Here is a 15,926-nt window from a genome sequence, read left to right on the forward strand (position 1 = left end):
GATTAAATATGTAAGCACCTGATAATAGCAGCACATGCCAGGCTTCAGAGTCAATTGTCTTTAATGCGTACAGGCTCTAGCGAGTATCTAAGAGACTGTGGTCGGGGTCAGAGGTCACGGAGGCGTCTTTCCTTTCTTCAAACGTACTTGATTCTGATGCTGAAGTGCTGTGGGTGACTGTTCCAGATGAAAAATCACACCAAATAATCTGAATATATTACAAATCCTGCATCAACATCGTTTCTGAAAGCACCGGAACGGAAAAGGCGCACGTGGCCGCATGACACTCGAGGGTGTGTGTGAGCATGTGAAGGCCAGGAATGTGTGTATGTGCATGGTTAACCTGTGTCCCCGTAAAACAAAAGGCTTAAAAAACATACTAAATGGTGTTTTATGAAAATCACAAATTGCCAGTAGTTTTCTGTGAGGGGTAGGTTTAGGGTGATAGAAAATGCAGTTTTGTACTGTATAAAAAACCATTATGACTATGGAGAATCCGCGTAAACCACAAATGCAAGTATGTGTGTTGGTGTGTGAGCAGAGCTTCATGACTTTAATTAAGGTGGAATCAGAGCAGGATCTGTGCTGCCGTGATAACGAGCCTCATCTGAATTATTAACGAGAGCTGAACCCCCCTGGACGTAAAATCCCGTCAGACTGTCTCTCACACACGCAAACAAACAATTCCAGCACATCATATAATAATGCATAAATAGTATCCAGCCATATAAAAGCACTGTGGTGCAACACATCAATGTATATCATATCTATGGAACATCAAACTATTTTATCTTCTTGCCGTACAATCATGAACAATTATTATTATTATTATTATTATTTTGTATTCTTAGTTATGGCTCAATTAACAGTTATTGCAATGTACTGTACATTTGAGTGTAACGGGATCATTAAAAAAATTTAAATGTAGGGTGGGGACTTGTTTCTAATCATTGGTTGTTGACTGGATAATGAAATGTGGCCGTTGCACTCAAAAATGTATGTGATTTCTGTCTTGTGGAGGACAAAGTTTAAACCAACTATATTACTGGAGAGACGAGTCTGTTGATTTACTGGAAGATCCAGCTCTAACATTTTGATTTCTTAATTAAATAAATGTATATATATATATATATATATATATATATATATATATATATATATATATATATATATATTTGCAATAAGATCATAACCTGCATCTACTGTATGGGTTGAAAAAAATGCTGAAAAAAAAAAAAACAGACATTCGCATCCTATATAGAGCATGATATTGGACAAAGATCTGTATACAAGCAAGATTTTTGGTACATTTTCCTGGCAGCCAAATGTAATTTTTAAATATGTATGACCTGCTATGAAATAATTCAGTCATTTTTAAGAGTAAACTAGCAAATAGATAATGCCAAACCAACAAACCATCCAACATTTAGCATTTTCCTGGTTCACCCAACCAACACCTATTAGAACGTCCAGTCATATCATAAAGCATTTCCACCACAAAGCATATGTCAGTGCATCCGATTGACAGGTGCAGTCAAATCCTTCTAGCAGATATTTTTACTGAGAAATTTGTATTTTTTTATTTTATTTACTTACTATTGACATTGAGTCTGGTTTACTTCAAACCTATTCTGGCAAAGAACCGCCCATCTAAGAAACCACTTGACTGACATGTAAAACATGTTTGTGATGTATAGAACTGTGTGAATTTGATATAATTTTGCTCCCATAAAATGAGTATAGAGCAGATTTTCACTGCTAAAGGGTTCACAATAACAATATATTCTCATGATATTTGTAGAACTTAACTTAACATAATGTCTTTTATTTTGGAGTTTAGTAATGGTCCCTGTCTAGTCATGTGATTCCCTTGCCCTCATGTTATCCTGCTATTGTTTTTTAGGTTCATGTGTCATGTTCTCATTGGTTGTGTTAGTCATGTGTTTTGTCTCTCATTGGTTGGTTCTTGTCATGTGACCCTTGTTGTTTGATATAAATAGCCCTCATTTTGCCATAGTCTCCTGTCAAGTACGTGAAATGTGCAATCTCCTGTTGGTGAGTTTGTTTCTGTTCATGTCAAGTCAAGTCAAGTCTGTTCATGTCTATTCATGCCAAGTCAAGTCTATTCATGCATGTCAAGTCTATTCAAGTCCGTCCATGCCAAGTCAAGTCTATTCATGCCGTCAAGTCTATCGATGCCAAGTCAAGTCTATTCAAGTCTGTTCATGCCAATTCAAGTCTATCCATACCAAGTCAAGTCTGTTCATGCCAAGTCAAAGTCTATTCATGCATGTCAAGTCTATTCAAGTCTGTTCATGTCAAGTCAAGTCTATTCATGCCAAGTCAAGTCAATCGATGCCAAGTCAAGTCTATTCAAGTCTGTTCATGCCAATTCAAGTCTATCCATGCCAAGTCAAGTCTGTTCATGCCAAGTCAAATCTATTCATGCCAAGTCAAGTCAATCGATGCCAAGTCAAGTCTATTCAAGTCTGTTCATGCCAATTCAAGTCTATCCATGCCAAGTCAAGTCTATCCATGCCAAGTCAAGTCTGTTCATGCCAAGTCAAGTCTGTTCATGCCAAGTCAAGTCTGTTCAAGTCTGTTCATGCCAAGTCAAGTCTGCTGAAGTCCGTTCATGCCAAGTCAAGTCTATCCATGCCAAGTCAAGTGTGTTCAAGTCTATTCATGCCAAGTCAAGTCTGTTCAAGTCTATTCATGCCAAGTCAAGTCTGTTCTTGTCTACTCATGCTAAGACAAGTCTATTCATGCCAAGTAAAGTCTGTTTATACTAAGTCAAGTCGGTTCATGCCAAGTCAAGTCTGTTCATGTCTGCTCATGCCAAGTCAAATCTGTGCATGCCAGGTCACATTTGTTCATGCCTAGTCAAGTTTATTTATGCCAAGTCAAGTCTATCCATGCCAAGTCAAGTCTGTTCAAGTCTTTTCAAGCCAAGTCAAATCTGCTGAAGTCCGTTCATGCCAAGTCAAGTCTGTTCAAGTCTATTCAAGCCAAGTCAAGTCTGCTGAAGTCCGTTCATGCCAAGTCAAGTCTATCCATGCCAAGTCAAGTCTGTTCAAGTCTATTCATGCCAAGTCAAGTCTGTTCTTGTCTACTCATGCCAAGTCAAGTCTATTCATGTTAAGTAAAGTCTGTTTATACTAAGTCAAGTCTGTTCATGTCTGCTCATGCCAAGTCAAGTCTGTGCATGCCAGGTCACATTTATTCAAGTTAATTTATGCCAAGTCAACTCTGTTCAAGTCTGTTAATGCCAAGACAAATCTATCCAAGTCAAGTCTTTGTTTTGTATTTGTTTGGATTACTTTGGAATAGATGCCTTCAGTGAACTGTTTGTTACAGAACAGTAGTGTCTATAGTAGTGTCTTTTGTACATTTAATGTTGGGAAATAAACAGCATTTTGGGGCAATACTGCCACCTATGTTGGAGAGTCAACCAGATGCAGTAAAGGCACTGAACTAATTATATACCATTAACATGATATTTAGGTCTTATCTTTTCATTTCATTTTATTTTTTTTACATATTACAGTTTTTGTCAATACTGGTATATATCAACATGCCTAAAGCCATTCAGAATGGATTTTGCATTTTATGTATCGAATATGCATCAAATGAGTCATTTGTGAGAATAAGAATTAGGACTTAAAAAGTCATAGTGATTTTTTTATTTTTTCAAAATATCTCAACCACTGCTCTTATCTCCAATAATAACCATCATTCTAATTTATTTCTATATGTCATGTTTCAACTCTACACTACAATATGCTTTCAGGGTTTTCAGTATGGCCGACTACGCTGCAGTCACTTCTTTGACACAGTCTTTGAGGGAGTAACAATGACAGTGTTTCTCTAGAGCTGAGGGCATCCAACTGAACCACGGCTCTGGCCAAATAGCCTGGCACTTAGATCTGCCCTGCATCTATGCCAGGCTGAGCAGCGCTGCCCCAGCTAGTGTGAATGGGGAGCCCAGTCAACAATTACTAAATTACCGCCTCTGTTGCTCGTGTATCTCTGTCTGTTTCTCACTCTTTTGTTACTATGTGTGCTCATTATCTCCTCTACAGCTTCTCTGCCTGTTCCTCTCACATTAACACTCAGTTATGAAGTTATATAGTTACAACAATGAAGATAAAAGGCAAGTGTTTTAACTTTCAATTTAGCATCTGTCCCCTTTTTTCTACATTGATATCCTAGATAATTAACAGCAATCGCAAATGAGACCTAATCTTTCAACTGTTTCTCCAAGAAAGGAATGAGTTTGGATAAAATGTTTACTTTTGCTTAAGACTCCTGCTTCTGAGATTTTTCCTATAACAAAACAACAACAACAACAAAAACATTTAAACAACGTCTCATCTGATAATCAAGATTCTCATCAGTACCTTTCCAGACTGAATGTTTTGAACTTTACTATCCACATTTATTTTATAGCTCTAAATTCTTAGCTTCTGCCAATAATTGTATAATTTCTGTCTTTTTTTATTTATGCTCAAGGAAAAATATCTGAGGAAAAGTTACATTTGATTGAGCTCTCCATAAAGTTCTTTGAAAAAGCAACCTCTGAGCTATAAAATTCTACTTTGGCTATAGATAAAGCAATAGACAACATATCCATTATATATTCTCACTGTCTGGAAAAACCTATAAACCGCTATAGACACACATGCATTAACAGTGAGCCCCATCCCATTACTTATTTTTAAATCACAGATAAACGCAATAAATCCTTGGAAGGCTTGAGGAAATCTGATTAGTGATTTCATACGTCTCAACAGCCAGTTACAGGATGTGACACACTATTGGTGCACTATTATACCAGATGCCTCACATCAGCAGGCTCTTCTGAAAACCTCATGTTAAACCACAGATACATAGAGACACTTTAAAAGAATGTGAACATGAAAGCAAAACATTCCAACATGGCATCCCTCCATGAACCACATGCACTGGTCATTTGAATGAGCCATGCGTGTTCTTCATTGCCCTACTGCCCGCCACACAACAGCCATAATCCGAGCCGTCACACAAAACCAGAACTATTAATAGCAGCTAATTGATGCCAAAGACGGCAAGGCTCAATGTCCAAGCCAGGCCAGCCGAGAGACACGAAACCGGCTGCCACAGTTTAGACAAGCCGCTCTCGGACAGGATTACACAACAGCTATTAAAGAGTGTTTTTAATGGTGCTGGCTGTATGTGATCTCTGTCTGCTCCAAACCACCTTCAGGTCTATCATCTATCTATCTATCTATCTATCTATCTATCTATCTATCTATCTATCTATCTATCTATCTATCTATCTATCTATCTATCTATCTATCTATCTATCTATCTAATCTTTCTTTCTTTCTTTCTTTCTTTCTGTCTGTCTGTCTGTCTGTCTATGTTGTATAAGAGTGCTAAGGAGGTTCTATACATTCCTAAGTAAATATGTTTGCATGTTTTTATGTGTATTGTTTGTGTGTTGCGCACAGGACCGCATGTATCAGAATTACAGTAAATGCGCATTAAAATCTGCCGCCAAATGCTCTGTGGCCAACATGTGTGAGCATGGTCTGTTTTCCACAACCTTATTTTGATTCAATCAAGTTGTTTTTCTCCATTTTTATCTCCTGCCAGCCAATCAAATCCCTGGCCTTATAGGAACATATAAGCAACATACAGCTGCGCATGCCTGGGCAGCACAAACAAGTCATGTTAGGAATTAAACCAGATTTCATTTCAGTTTAAAACTAAAGGCTTAAGATTAGTTTAGCCTTAGTCTTTGTCCTCTGTATCCAATGAGAAAACAAGGCTTTAGCGTGAGGTAAATATCGCATTTAGAAATATTAAAAACTCCCGTTGTTTTGATGATGTAATAAAGGCCTGTGTGTATCAACTATTGCACAGATATGAAAAAAAAATTATAATTGTAAGACAAGATGAATTCAAACAAGAGCACGCCATCCTTTTAAACCAAGAGCAATAGATTATTTTTATTATTAATATTAATATTGTTAATACTTATGTAATAACAATATAATAATATAATATACATATTACTATATGAATTCTATGATTTTAACTCTGTTCTCTAATACAAAAACATAATATTATTCTGGCTGGTATTGTATTTTATCTATAAAAGGCTACAATAAATATCTCCAATCAGTAAACTTCATGATTTTCTGTCATTCTGGATGTTTTGTGATGTGATCTAAAATGCTTGCCAGAAAGCCACAAACCACAGAGAGAAACAATTCAAGAATTCAAGTTCAGCTGTGTCTGACTATCATTTTCTAACTTAGAAGTTAGTGCTGAGGGAACCGAGAGAGAGACAGACAGACAGACAGAGGTCCCTTGGGTTCTCCATGAAGCTTGTGCAGTGAGAGCATGTGAATATAGCTCAAATTATCAAATCTGATCTCATTAAAACCTTTGAACCAAATTAAAATAAAAACGAACAGCTGAAACATTCAGTGTATTTTATTTTTATTTTATTATTATTATTATTTTGCCAACCAATGTGGTGCAATTATGCGGCTGCATTTGCTTCACTAAATAAGCATTTTCGATTATGTGATGTTTTAATTACAATTTTACACCGCCTGTTTTATTTCCCATAATCTTTTGGAAGGATGTTAGGACTGAAGAGAAGACGGCAGAGGGAGGGAGGTTAGGGGGAGGAGGGTGTTGGAGATCTCAGAGCAGACAGACAGGCGTGCGTGCGTGGCCGACGCGCGGGGAAGCGGGCCGGACCGTGCGTGTCCCCCAGGTGACCTGCCTACTCCAGCTCATCTCACTGACCGCGTCATAACCAAGCTCGATGCGTCAGAAACGATTTAAAATATTGTGAGAGCAATGAACTCTACCAAGCTCTACCCCCGACGCTCTGAAAGCGTTTCAAATGCACGATTTAGTGACCGGCCCTCACATCGTGTCAAATGCATGTAGGTGTCTGGCACGAGCAAAGAATTGCCTTTTGTATAATGCGAGATTCCTACAAAGCATGGAGCTCACACACGCGCGCGCGCTATCAGGTGCAAGGCGACCGTACCTTCCAGCCGGCGGAGCTATTGCTGTCTCCTTTATCCTTGAAATAGGGCACAAAGCGCACCATCCAGTCGTAGATTTGCGACAGGGTGAGCCTTTTCTCGGGGGTGCTCTCAATGGCACGTGTGATCAGATCCGCGTACGACTGGTTGCCCCACGCGTTCCGGCGCGACGACTTGGATTTGCGCAGCTGGCCGGCCACATCCAGCGCGGCGCCGGACATGCACGCTGGGGCGGCCGCGATAGGCGCCGGGGCGCCGGCTGGATGTTTGAACTCCGTCGGCGCCCCTCCGCTCCGGCACGCCGGCACGTTGCGCGGCTCCACTTTCACCGGCAGCGCGCGGCTCTCCTCCTCCGGACACGGCAGCGGCCAGGTGCACGACCTCGGGCGGCAGTGCGGCTCATAGTCGGCGTCCAGTTCAACCTGATGCGCGTCTACGCCGCTGCTCTCCATCATTAACATGCTGCTTTTGAGCGTCACAAGGCAAGGTCAAGAGGAAAAGCAACAAATGCGCCCTTAAATCCAGTGAGGTTATACTGTGTGGGGTTCTCTCTGTCTGTAGTCTTTTCTTTTCTTTTTTTTTTTTTTTTTACAGCAAATGCAAAACGAGAATAAACGCAGAAGCACCGGAATCCGTGAATAGACTGCTCATTCTCCTGTCTCTGGTCTGTTGTGGTGTACTAAACGCGCAAAAGCATCCAATGCATCACGATGTGCAACAGTCTGTCTTCCATATTACTGAACAATTCAGTCACACGCAAGAGGGTGTCCATAGGGCTGAGGTGCTGAAATCACACACCCATCACTGAAGCGTCTCGCGCGTGCAAAGTCCCTTTAATCGCGCGCTCGCACCAACTGTTGATTGCTTTGACAGACGGTCTGACAGACACGCTTGTAAATCTCTCTCATCAAGAAGGGCGAAATCAATTGACTTCCTCTGGAGTCTGGCCACAGTTTCCGTTTGTCTGGAGCTCTCCCGTCCCTTTTCTCTCTCTCTCCGCAGATTTGTAAGCGGTCTCCCTTCGCACGAGCGCAGTCACTGTTACTGATAGTAGACACGGCGTGAATGGAACCGCGCGATTCAGCCGCGTCGTCTCCCGATTGTCAGTTTCCCCACGCGTTTTTTCCCCTTTTCTTTGCGTAAGATAGAATATTCAAACGAGCATTGCTTCCACATTGGTTCACGCCTGTTCGCGAATGACTAGTCTGGGCTGTAGCGGCGGATAAATGCTGCTATAAGATAATTGGACGGCGCTTGGATCAAGTCACTCCCTCCAGAACAGGTTTATCCGGAGGACGCGCATCTTCTACCACTCAACATGCGTGCCTTTTAAAAAGATTTACATATGCAGAATTTCCTTGCACGTCCATCTCTTATGTCAAGTAGTTTTAACAGTTATTCCAATTAGTACACTGTAAAAAAAAACAAAAACAAATTGCAAATGTTATTTGCTGTTTCTTTGTAATTAACTGTTAATTTACTAGCAGCTTCTGAATGGGGGAAAAAGGTGTAACCTATTTATTACCTTCCCAATTCCTAAGTAGCCTAATCCAATTTACCATCTTTCAGTTTCACTATCGTTATACACTGTACTTGGATTGAATCCAATATAGGTCAAACATACAGTAGCCTAATTCAAGTGAGATGAACAAAATGTTGCTATTTCCAAATGGAATAAACATTGGAGTCTATTAAACAAGTCGTCTAGTGTCTGTTCAGTTGGTACACTGACTGAAATGTATACTAATACCTGGCATAATAGTTGAACAGGCATTAGTGATGAATTGCTAGTATTAGAACTGTACAGGTACAATCAATTGGAATAGTCCATAGGCTATTAAAACTAATAGGTACAATCAACTGAAATACTAGCAGTAAGTGAATATGAGGATCTGAAAATAGCCTATATTAATGTCAAAAACTGTCTTTTGTTGAATGTAAAAAATAGTTGGTGACGTTTAGCAAAAGAATAAGTAATAAGTGCTAGGCATATATAATATATATAATATAATTAGCTAGGAAATGCAATGCAACCTGTTGCGTTGACAGGCGGAGGGATGTGAGCAGAGTGGCCAAGCATGCATTTAACACGGCTTTACTGCCCACATAACGGTAGTCCCCGATGAAAAACGCTCGAGAGCGGCTATTCGTGGACGCATGTCAGTAGATAATCTCCAGCCCAACATCATATCATCCATGAGAGACACCGCAGTGCCAAAAAACACTCTGCCAAGCGTGCTTCGGAAGAGGAGGAAACGAAGGCTCTTGGCAATTTCTCTTGTCTGTGAACGAGCGTGACATTCAGTGCGCGGCTCGTGTGTGGCTCGCTGATAAACTGACCGAGGGGATTCCGCCCACGCCGCGAGCCACAGCGCGCCTATCAGATTCTATGGAATCCGACAGGGGGAGGGGCCAGCGAACGCGCTCCGCCAATCGCCGCACGCTGCTAGACACCGCTCCGCTCTCATTGGCTGTGCCGCGGCACAGGTGGGCGGTGCCTATCTTCACATATAAAACCCGTAAACCGTTTTTTGGGTGGAAAATCCCAGCAGTGACGTGACGGTGGACCATTGACAGCTGGTCGTCCATGGCAACCTAATCCTCCAATGCTCAATAGTGGAAGGCTTTCATCGTGAATAAATCCTGCTTTTACAACGCAAAATGTGGAAAAGAGAGGGAGAGCGAGAGGCTCATGCAGAGGAAGGTAGGGATAAGAGAGCGAAATGCTGTACATGAGAACAAACAGAGGTTTAATTCACAACACATGGGCCTGTGGTTTTTGAAAAAGGAGATTTTTATGCGCCACAATGAAGTTGTAACAGGAATGTGGTGTGACTCCTACAGTATGGAATGAAAACACTGAGCCTGAGCCAGCTGAACACATTTAATGGAGTACTCGCCTTTGCTTCCTGAGAGCCCAGCTACACAAGGCCGGGGCTAGTTGTCACAAGAGCTATAGAAGCTTTATTAACCTTCGTCCAGTTACGCCAATCTGAGTTTTAGCTAGCTGTGGTTTTGTATGTTGGTTTCAAACGCTTAGTTCAAAAACACCTTAAATTATAATCATTTTGTTTCAAATTCTGTGTACTAAACCAAAATTGCAGAGTCATATTTTCCATAAAGCAAGTAAATGCAATAAAAGTGTGCAAACATTTCTGAAGCATGTCAACATATCTGACTGTCAGACATTTATCGTAGCTGACGCATACTGCTAATTGGCTAATGTGGCTAATCTAATGTGACCCACCTTTGCAGCTTCTGTTGTAATTGTGATTTAGTTACTTAAACATTAAACTCCTTATTCCGGGTAGTAAAGAAGCTTAGACTTGATCCTGCCTCACTACAATTGATCTAAGCTTGTTAGCAGGCCCACACAGAATCCGCACCTGCAGATTCCACAGACTATTCCACAGAGAAGGAACATCATTCACAAAGTTCTACAAACCCCTCCTCCTTACATAATCTTTTAGCTAATTTCACAATGCTGCCAGGAAGAGTGTCTACAGTACTCTCGGCTCAGTTTAACACATTCTACTATGTCGAGAGGTAAAATAATGTTCATGATGTTTGGGAGTATATTTTTACATAGAAAGACAAATTTAAAATAAAGGTTCTTTACTCTATTGACCCAGCTTTATTTAACTCAATTATTGCTTAAAAATTTATGTAATTCTTGCTTAAAATGAACCCAAAATAGATTGGAAATCAACATTTATTGTTCAATAAATGGCTATTACACTATAAAAAAGGTTGTGTTAAAAACCACCCAACTTGGATTGTTTGGCAACCCAGCACTGGGGAAATATGGGACAGAACACATGCTGGATTATTTTTACCTAGCTGTTTGGGTTAGATGTTTTTACCAAACATGCTGGGTTGTTTTATTTAAAGGTGCAGTAGGAGATCTTGGAAAATGCTAACTTTAGCCTCGCGTTTTACTCGTAGTTGAGAGATGGCGTGACTGACTCCAAAACCTGCCCATACACAAACAATACTGAGATTAGAGAACATATTTTAACATCAAATTCAATTAAACTCAGTATTATAATGAATAAAATTAATTTGTTATGCAAGGCAAAAGGCTTCATGCGAAGCGGGCAACCGCTGACCGCTCGTCCTTATGTTGTGTAAAATAATTGAGCGCAGTGTTAGTTCAGTCAGGCCACGGAGGCATAGGCTGTGACCAGCTGATGCGGTCAACTGTAAAATAGCTCCAATCACTACCATTCTCCAATTAGACACGGGACATATATACGTGGCACTACTACTCGGTAAGTATGCTCAAATGCCTCGCAACCCTCCCTCCCTTCCCATTATAAGCATGAGCATATTACTGTGCACCTTCTGGCTGTCGTCTCTTTGTTTCAGATCACTAAGGCTTTCAAGTCCCGGTTGGCATGGACCACACTGAGGTCCACTGAGAGACACTCATCCTCATCACCAAGCTACAGGATAGACATCCCACTGCCACATCTACACGATTACCACTGTTTGCTTTTAAAGACATTTAAGTGTCTTAATTGTCACGTATTTCCAAGCTGATGGTTCCGGGGGGTTGATGTTTAAGCTCTTGTATGTTCAATGAATTTGGGAACAAGAACCCCCATAAGGAACCATACCGCCAAAGATAAATTGTGTTCAATACACTCAAGTAACTTGCCAAAGTGGCCCTGTCTGAAATACAATTTACAGCAATAATAAAATGTATACAAACCTTTATTTTGCCGAAGAAGCGCACCAAATAGGTGACGGCGAGTGCTCTCTCCTGTAGAGGACTGAAAAAGCCTGCTCTGGGTTTCATAGGAGACAGGCTCAACCCAGCGGTTGGGTAGGAAAAAAATAACTCAGCGTTATAAATGACCAAGAAACTTAGTTACAGAAAAACTAGCCAATGCCTGAAAAAAAAAAAAAACAGCTGTCTGCGCTGTACTTTTACTTGAACAATTTTTTTTTCTTGGTGGAAGCTTTGCTTTTGTTTAGCTAATAAAATATTAAAACTTGATTCAAAATGGTGTACCTTTGTTTAATTATGTGAGTGAAGTGAAGTTTTCTATATGCGATCTCTCAACGATTTCTAGGATCTTCAGTCTCCACAGAACTTTTCTTTGAATGAAACTACACAAGGATCAGATAAGAACTTTTGATCATATTTACTACTCGGGTAGATATTGACGAAAAGACTATTGTTTTCTGCTTTTTTATTGACTATTATTGAACTATAATTGTATTTTCCTTTTTACGTAATCAAATTGCGCTTTCAAATTCTAAAAGAAATGGTGCAATAAAACTGTGCAGTTGTTAAATATTGCTCATGTGTTGTTGTTGTGACTCACAAATACTGCCTCCTAGAGCATAGGTCTTGAATTTCAGCTGCTGGGTAAAAACGTCTAAGGTTACGTATGTAACCCTGGTTCCTCGAAGGCACGAGACGCTGCATCGAGAACGTTCGGGGAACGCCTCCAGTGTGACGTCTCTGAATAACATGTGTAATCAGTCCAATGGAAGGGTGAGACATCATAGGTGGGTGATGTCAGAGACCAGGAAGCATGAAAGCATGAGCGGCGAAGCTGGTAATCAGCCTCAAAGGATGAAGCAAGCGCCGGCCAGAGATGCCAGAAGTGTGGCGGGGCGACGCAGCGTCTCGTTCCTTCGAGGAACCAGGGTTACATACGTAACCTTAGACGTTCCTCTTCAGGAACTCGAGCTGCATCGAGAACGTTTGGGGAACAAGAATGCCCACGCCGCCAGACTTCAAATCTCTGCCTAGTGTGGAAGAGCACAGCTAAAGCAAGAGAAGGAAACAGGAGCCTGACAGTAATCTGGGACAACCCGTCCAAAGGCCCCCAGGAGAGGGGAGATCAGAGTACTCGAGGCTTAGGATAGCATCTTGATCACCACTTAGCATAAGGTTCTTCTGGCCAGAGGCCTCAGCGCACCATGGAGGAAACATGTAACCAGAGGTTTTCTGCCCACTGACTGGCCACCGAGAGGGGCGCGGTAGGCCACCATGGCCGTCACGTAGACCTTCAGGGTGGAGTGGGTCAACCCTGCTGAGAGTCTGCAGGAACCCCAGCACTGTACCAACCAGGCAGTTAACTGGGTCGAGCTGGTGGTCTCCGCACCTAGAAGTGACAAGCTTCCACTTCAACGCATACAGTTTCCTCATTAAGGGGGCTCTGTATTGGAGAACGGTCTCAACAACCTTGGTTGAGAGACTGGAAGCTAAGAGTTGTGGCTCCTCAGAGACCAAACCTACAGCCTCTACGCTCCATGTGGGGGCGCACCCTCCGCCTGCAAGAGGAGATCTCTCCTGATGGGAACCTCCCATGGAGTGCCGTCAAAAAGAGAAATCAGGCCTAGGTACCATACCCGGCACGGCTAGAATGGGGCTACTAACAGCAGCTGGACTCCGTCCCGGCGCACTCTCTCCAGAACTCCCGGGAGCAGAGCAGTTGGGGGAAAAATGTACAGATTAAGCCTTGGCCACGTCTCTGTACCATGGCGTCCAGCCCCAGTGGAGCTGGATGAGTCATAGGAAGCCAGAGGGGACAGTGCAATGTCTCTCGAGTCGCAAACAGATCCAACCGAGGCTGGCCAACCTCTCCAACTATGCTTCATCATCTCGGTGTGAAGCCGCTATTCCCCGGGCCTCGGCCCCTGCCTCAACAGGATGTCTGCTCCCATATTAAGATGCCCAGGAATGTGGACTGCTCTCAACGAGAGGAGTTCACCCTGGGACCACACAAGGATCTGGTACGCTAGTTTGTATAAACGGCATGAGCGCAGAACTCCTTGGTGGTTGATGTAAGAGACCACTGCTGTGTTGTCGGTGCGTAGCAACACATGGTGACCTCTTAGGTATGGGAGAAAGTAATGTAGTGCTCGAAGCACGGCCAGCATGGTGGCCACTCCACAGGCCGCGAGCGGGGTGGCCACTCATGACCGCACCCCAGCCGGTGAGTGATGCGTCTGTCGCTAGCATTACGCGGTGACAAGGAGTTTCCAGCACCAGGCCCTGAGACAAGAACCAATGTTTTCGCCACATGTCTAAGGCACGTAGGCACCGCCGTGTGACCTTTAGCATGCGAAGTGGGTTTCCCCTCAGGTAGAAACCCTTGGTCTTGAGCCACCACTGTAGGGGTCTCATGTACAGCAGGCCAATAGTATTCATGTTGGACGCAGCTGCCATCAGACCCAGCAATCTCAGAGACTGCTTGACAGTGAGTGACCGGCCTTCTCTCACTCTCGCGACTGCAGTGAGGATCAACTCGATCCGAGCAGGTGACATACGTGCCTGCAACGTGGTCGAATCCCACACTCCGCCCAGATAAGTGGTTCTCTGTACTGGAGAAAGCACACTTTTCTTGGTGTTAAGTCTTAACCCTAGCTCTTTCATGTGAGCGAGAACGACACCTCGATGCTGAACCGCCATCTGCTCTGATTGAGCTAATATCAACCAATCGTCAATGTGGTTGAGTTGTGAAAGTGTGGGGTGAGACTGCAAGGCCAGTGGAAGCAAAAGCCCCCAAGAACAAACCTCAGGAACTTCCAATGAAGAAGGATGGAGATAAGTGCATCTTTTTGATCGATTGTGACACACCAGTCCTCGGACTTGGCCTTTCTACTAGAAGCCTTCGGCCGGAGTACTCAAGTCACACAAACAACATCAATCTCCTCAGAGAAAGAGAAATGCTACAGCGAGCTCTGCCTCCGAGGACAAAGAAACCGCAGCGCGGGTTTCCAAGCCTCGAGAACAAGTTCTAGATCTAGTGAACACGGGTGGAGATAGGACAAGCCGTCTCCAACCCGTTCGCCAGATCATGTGTGATTCCCGCTATCGCAGTCAATGCTGTGCCTCAGCACCAGCCTGACCGCAACCGCAAGATCGCATGCACAGACACACTCCTCGGAGCATGCCCGGCGAGAGCTGAGTGCTTAACAGTGAGAAAAGCACAATCAGCCCCCCCCCCGAGAGCCGACTGTGCAAGCTCCTCAGTGAAAGACAGGCAGTGCATCGCACCCTCTCACTGGGGAGAAAGTACCAGAAACGCGGGCTTCCGAAGCCCCGAGAGCAGGCGCCGGATCTGGTGGTTAAGGAAGAAGATAGGGACTTGCCCGTCTACATTCCTTCCAGCGGATCCGAATACGAAACCCGTGAGCACAACCACCGCTCCGCCTCGGCGAAAGCGGAGCTGGCACCGCGAGAAACGCCAGTGAAAGCTCCCTCCTCAAAGAGAGCTTTCTGAGAGTGAAGCAAAAGGCTTGCAACGCAGTCGTCAACTCCCTTGAGAGCTGACACTGCGCGCTTCACTCTCAAGCAGACAACACACAAGCTGCGTGTGTCCCTACCCTTTTTTTTTTTTTGCTGGCAGGGAAACCACACAGCCTGAACGCTGCCTGCACTAACCCAAAACTTCTCTTGACTAAAGCTTTGAAAAATTTTGAGTTTATCAGTGGACAAACGACACTAAATAAGACTCACAAACGACTGACACACACAGAGAGCGCTTGCTGAAAACAGAAGGCTGATTACCGGCGTCGCCGCTCATGCTTTTATGCTTCCTGGTCTCTGACGTCACCCGCCTATGACGTCTTGCCCTTCCATTGGACTGATTACACATGTTATTCAGAGACGTCACGCAGGCGTTTCCCAAACATACGCAGCTCGAGTTCCTGAAGAGGAACAACACAGTTGCTGGGTTTGTCCATATTTTACCCAGTGCTGGGTGCCCGCATTTTTAGACTGTGGCATTGATGCTTCTATGAAGAACCTTCAACAACACTCTATCAAGGTTCTTTACAGAGAAAAAGATTATTCAGATTTTTTAAATGTTCTACACATTAAGGGGGAAAAATGGTTCTTTTGAGAACTGT

At 43.1% G+C, this 15,926-nt stretch overlaps 1 protein-coding gene across 1 annotated transcript in view; it reads right to left on the reverse strand.

Moving 5' to 3' along the window:
• Positions 1-8,365, reverse strand: part of LOC132145688 (forkhead box protein O6-like) — a 30,288-nt gene extending 21,923 nt beyond the window's left edge. Inside the window, exon 1 of the mRNA XM_059556887.1 lies at positions 7,055-8,365. Coding sequence (XP_059412870.1) covers positions 7,055-7,513 — 459 coding nt within the window. The 5' untranslated portion in view covers positions 7,514-8,365. The remainder of the gene's footprint in view (positions 1-7,054) is intronic.
• Positions 8,366-15,926: the final 7,561 nt, after the last annotated feature.

This window comes from Carassius carassius, chromosome 8 (genome assembly GCF_963082965.1).
Source record: "Carassius carassius chromosome 8, fCarCar2.1, whole genome shotgun sequence".
Taxonomy (NCBI): Eukaryota; Metazoa; Chordata; class Actinopteri; order Cypriniformes; family Cyprinidae; genus Carassius; species Carassius carassius.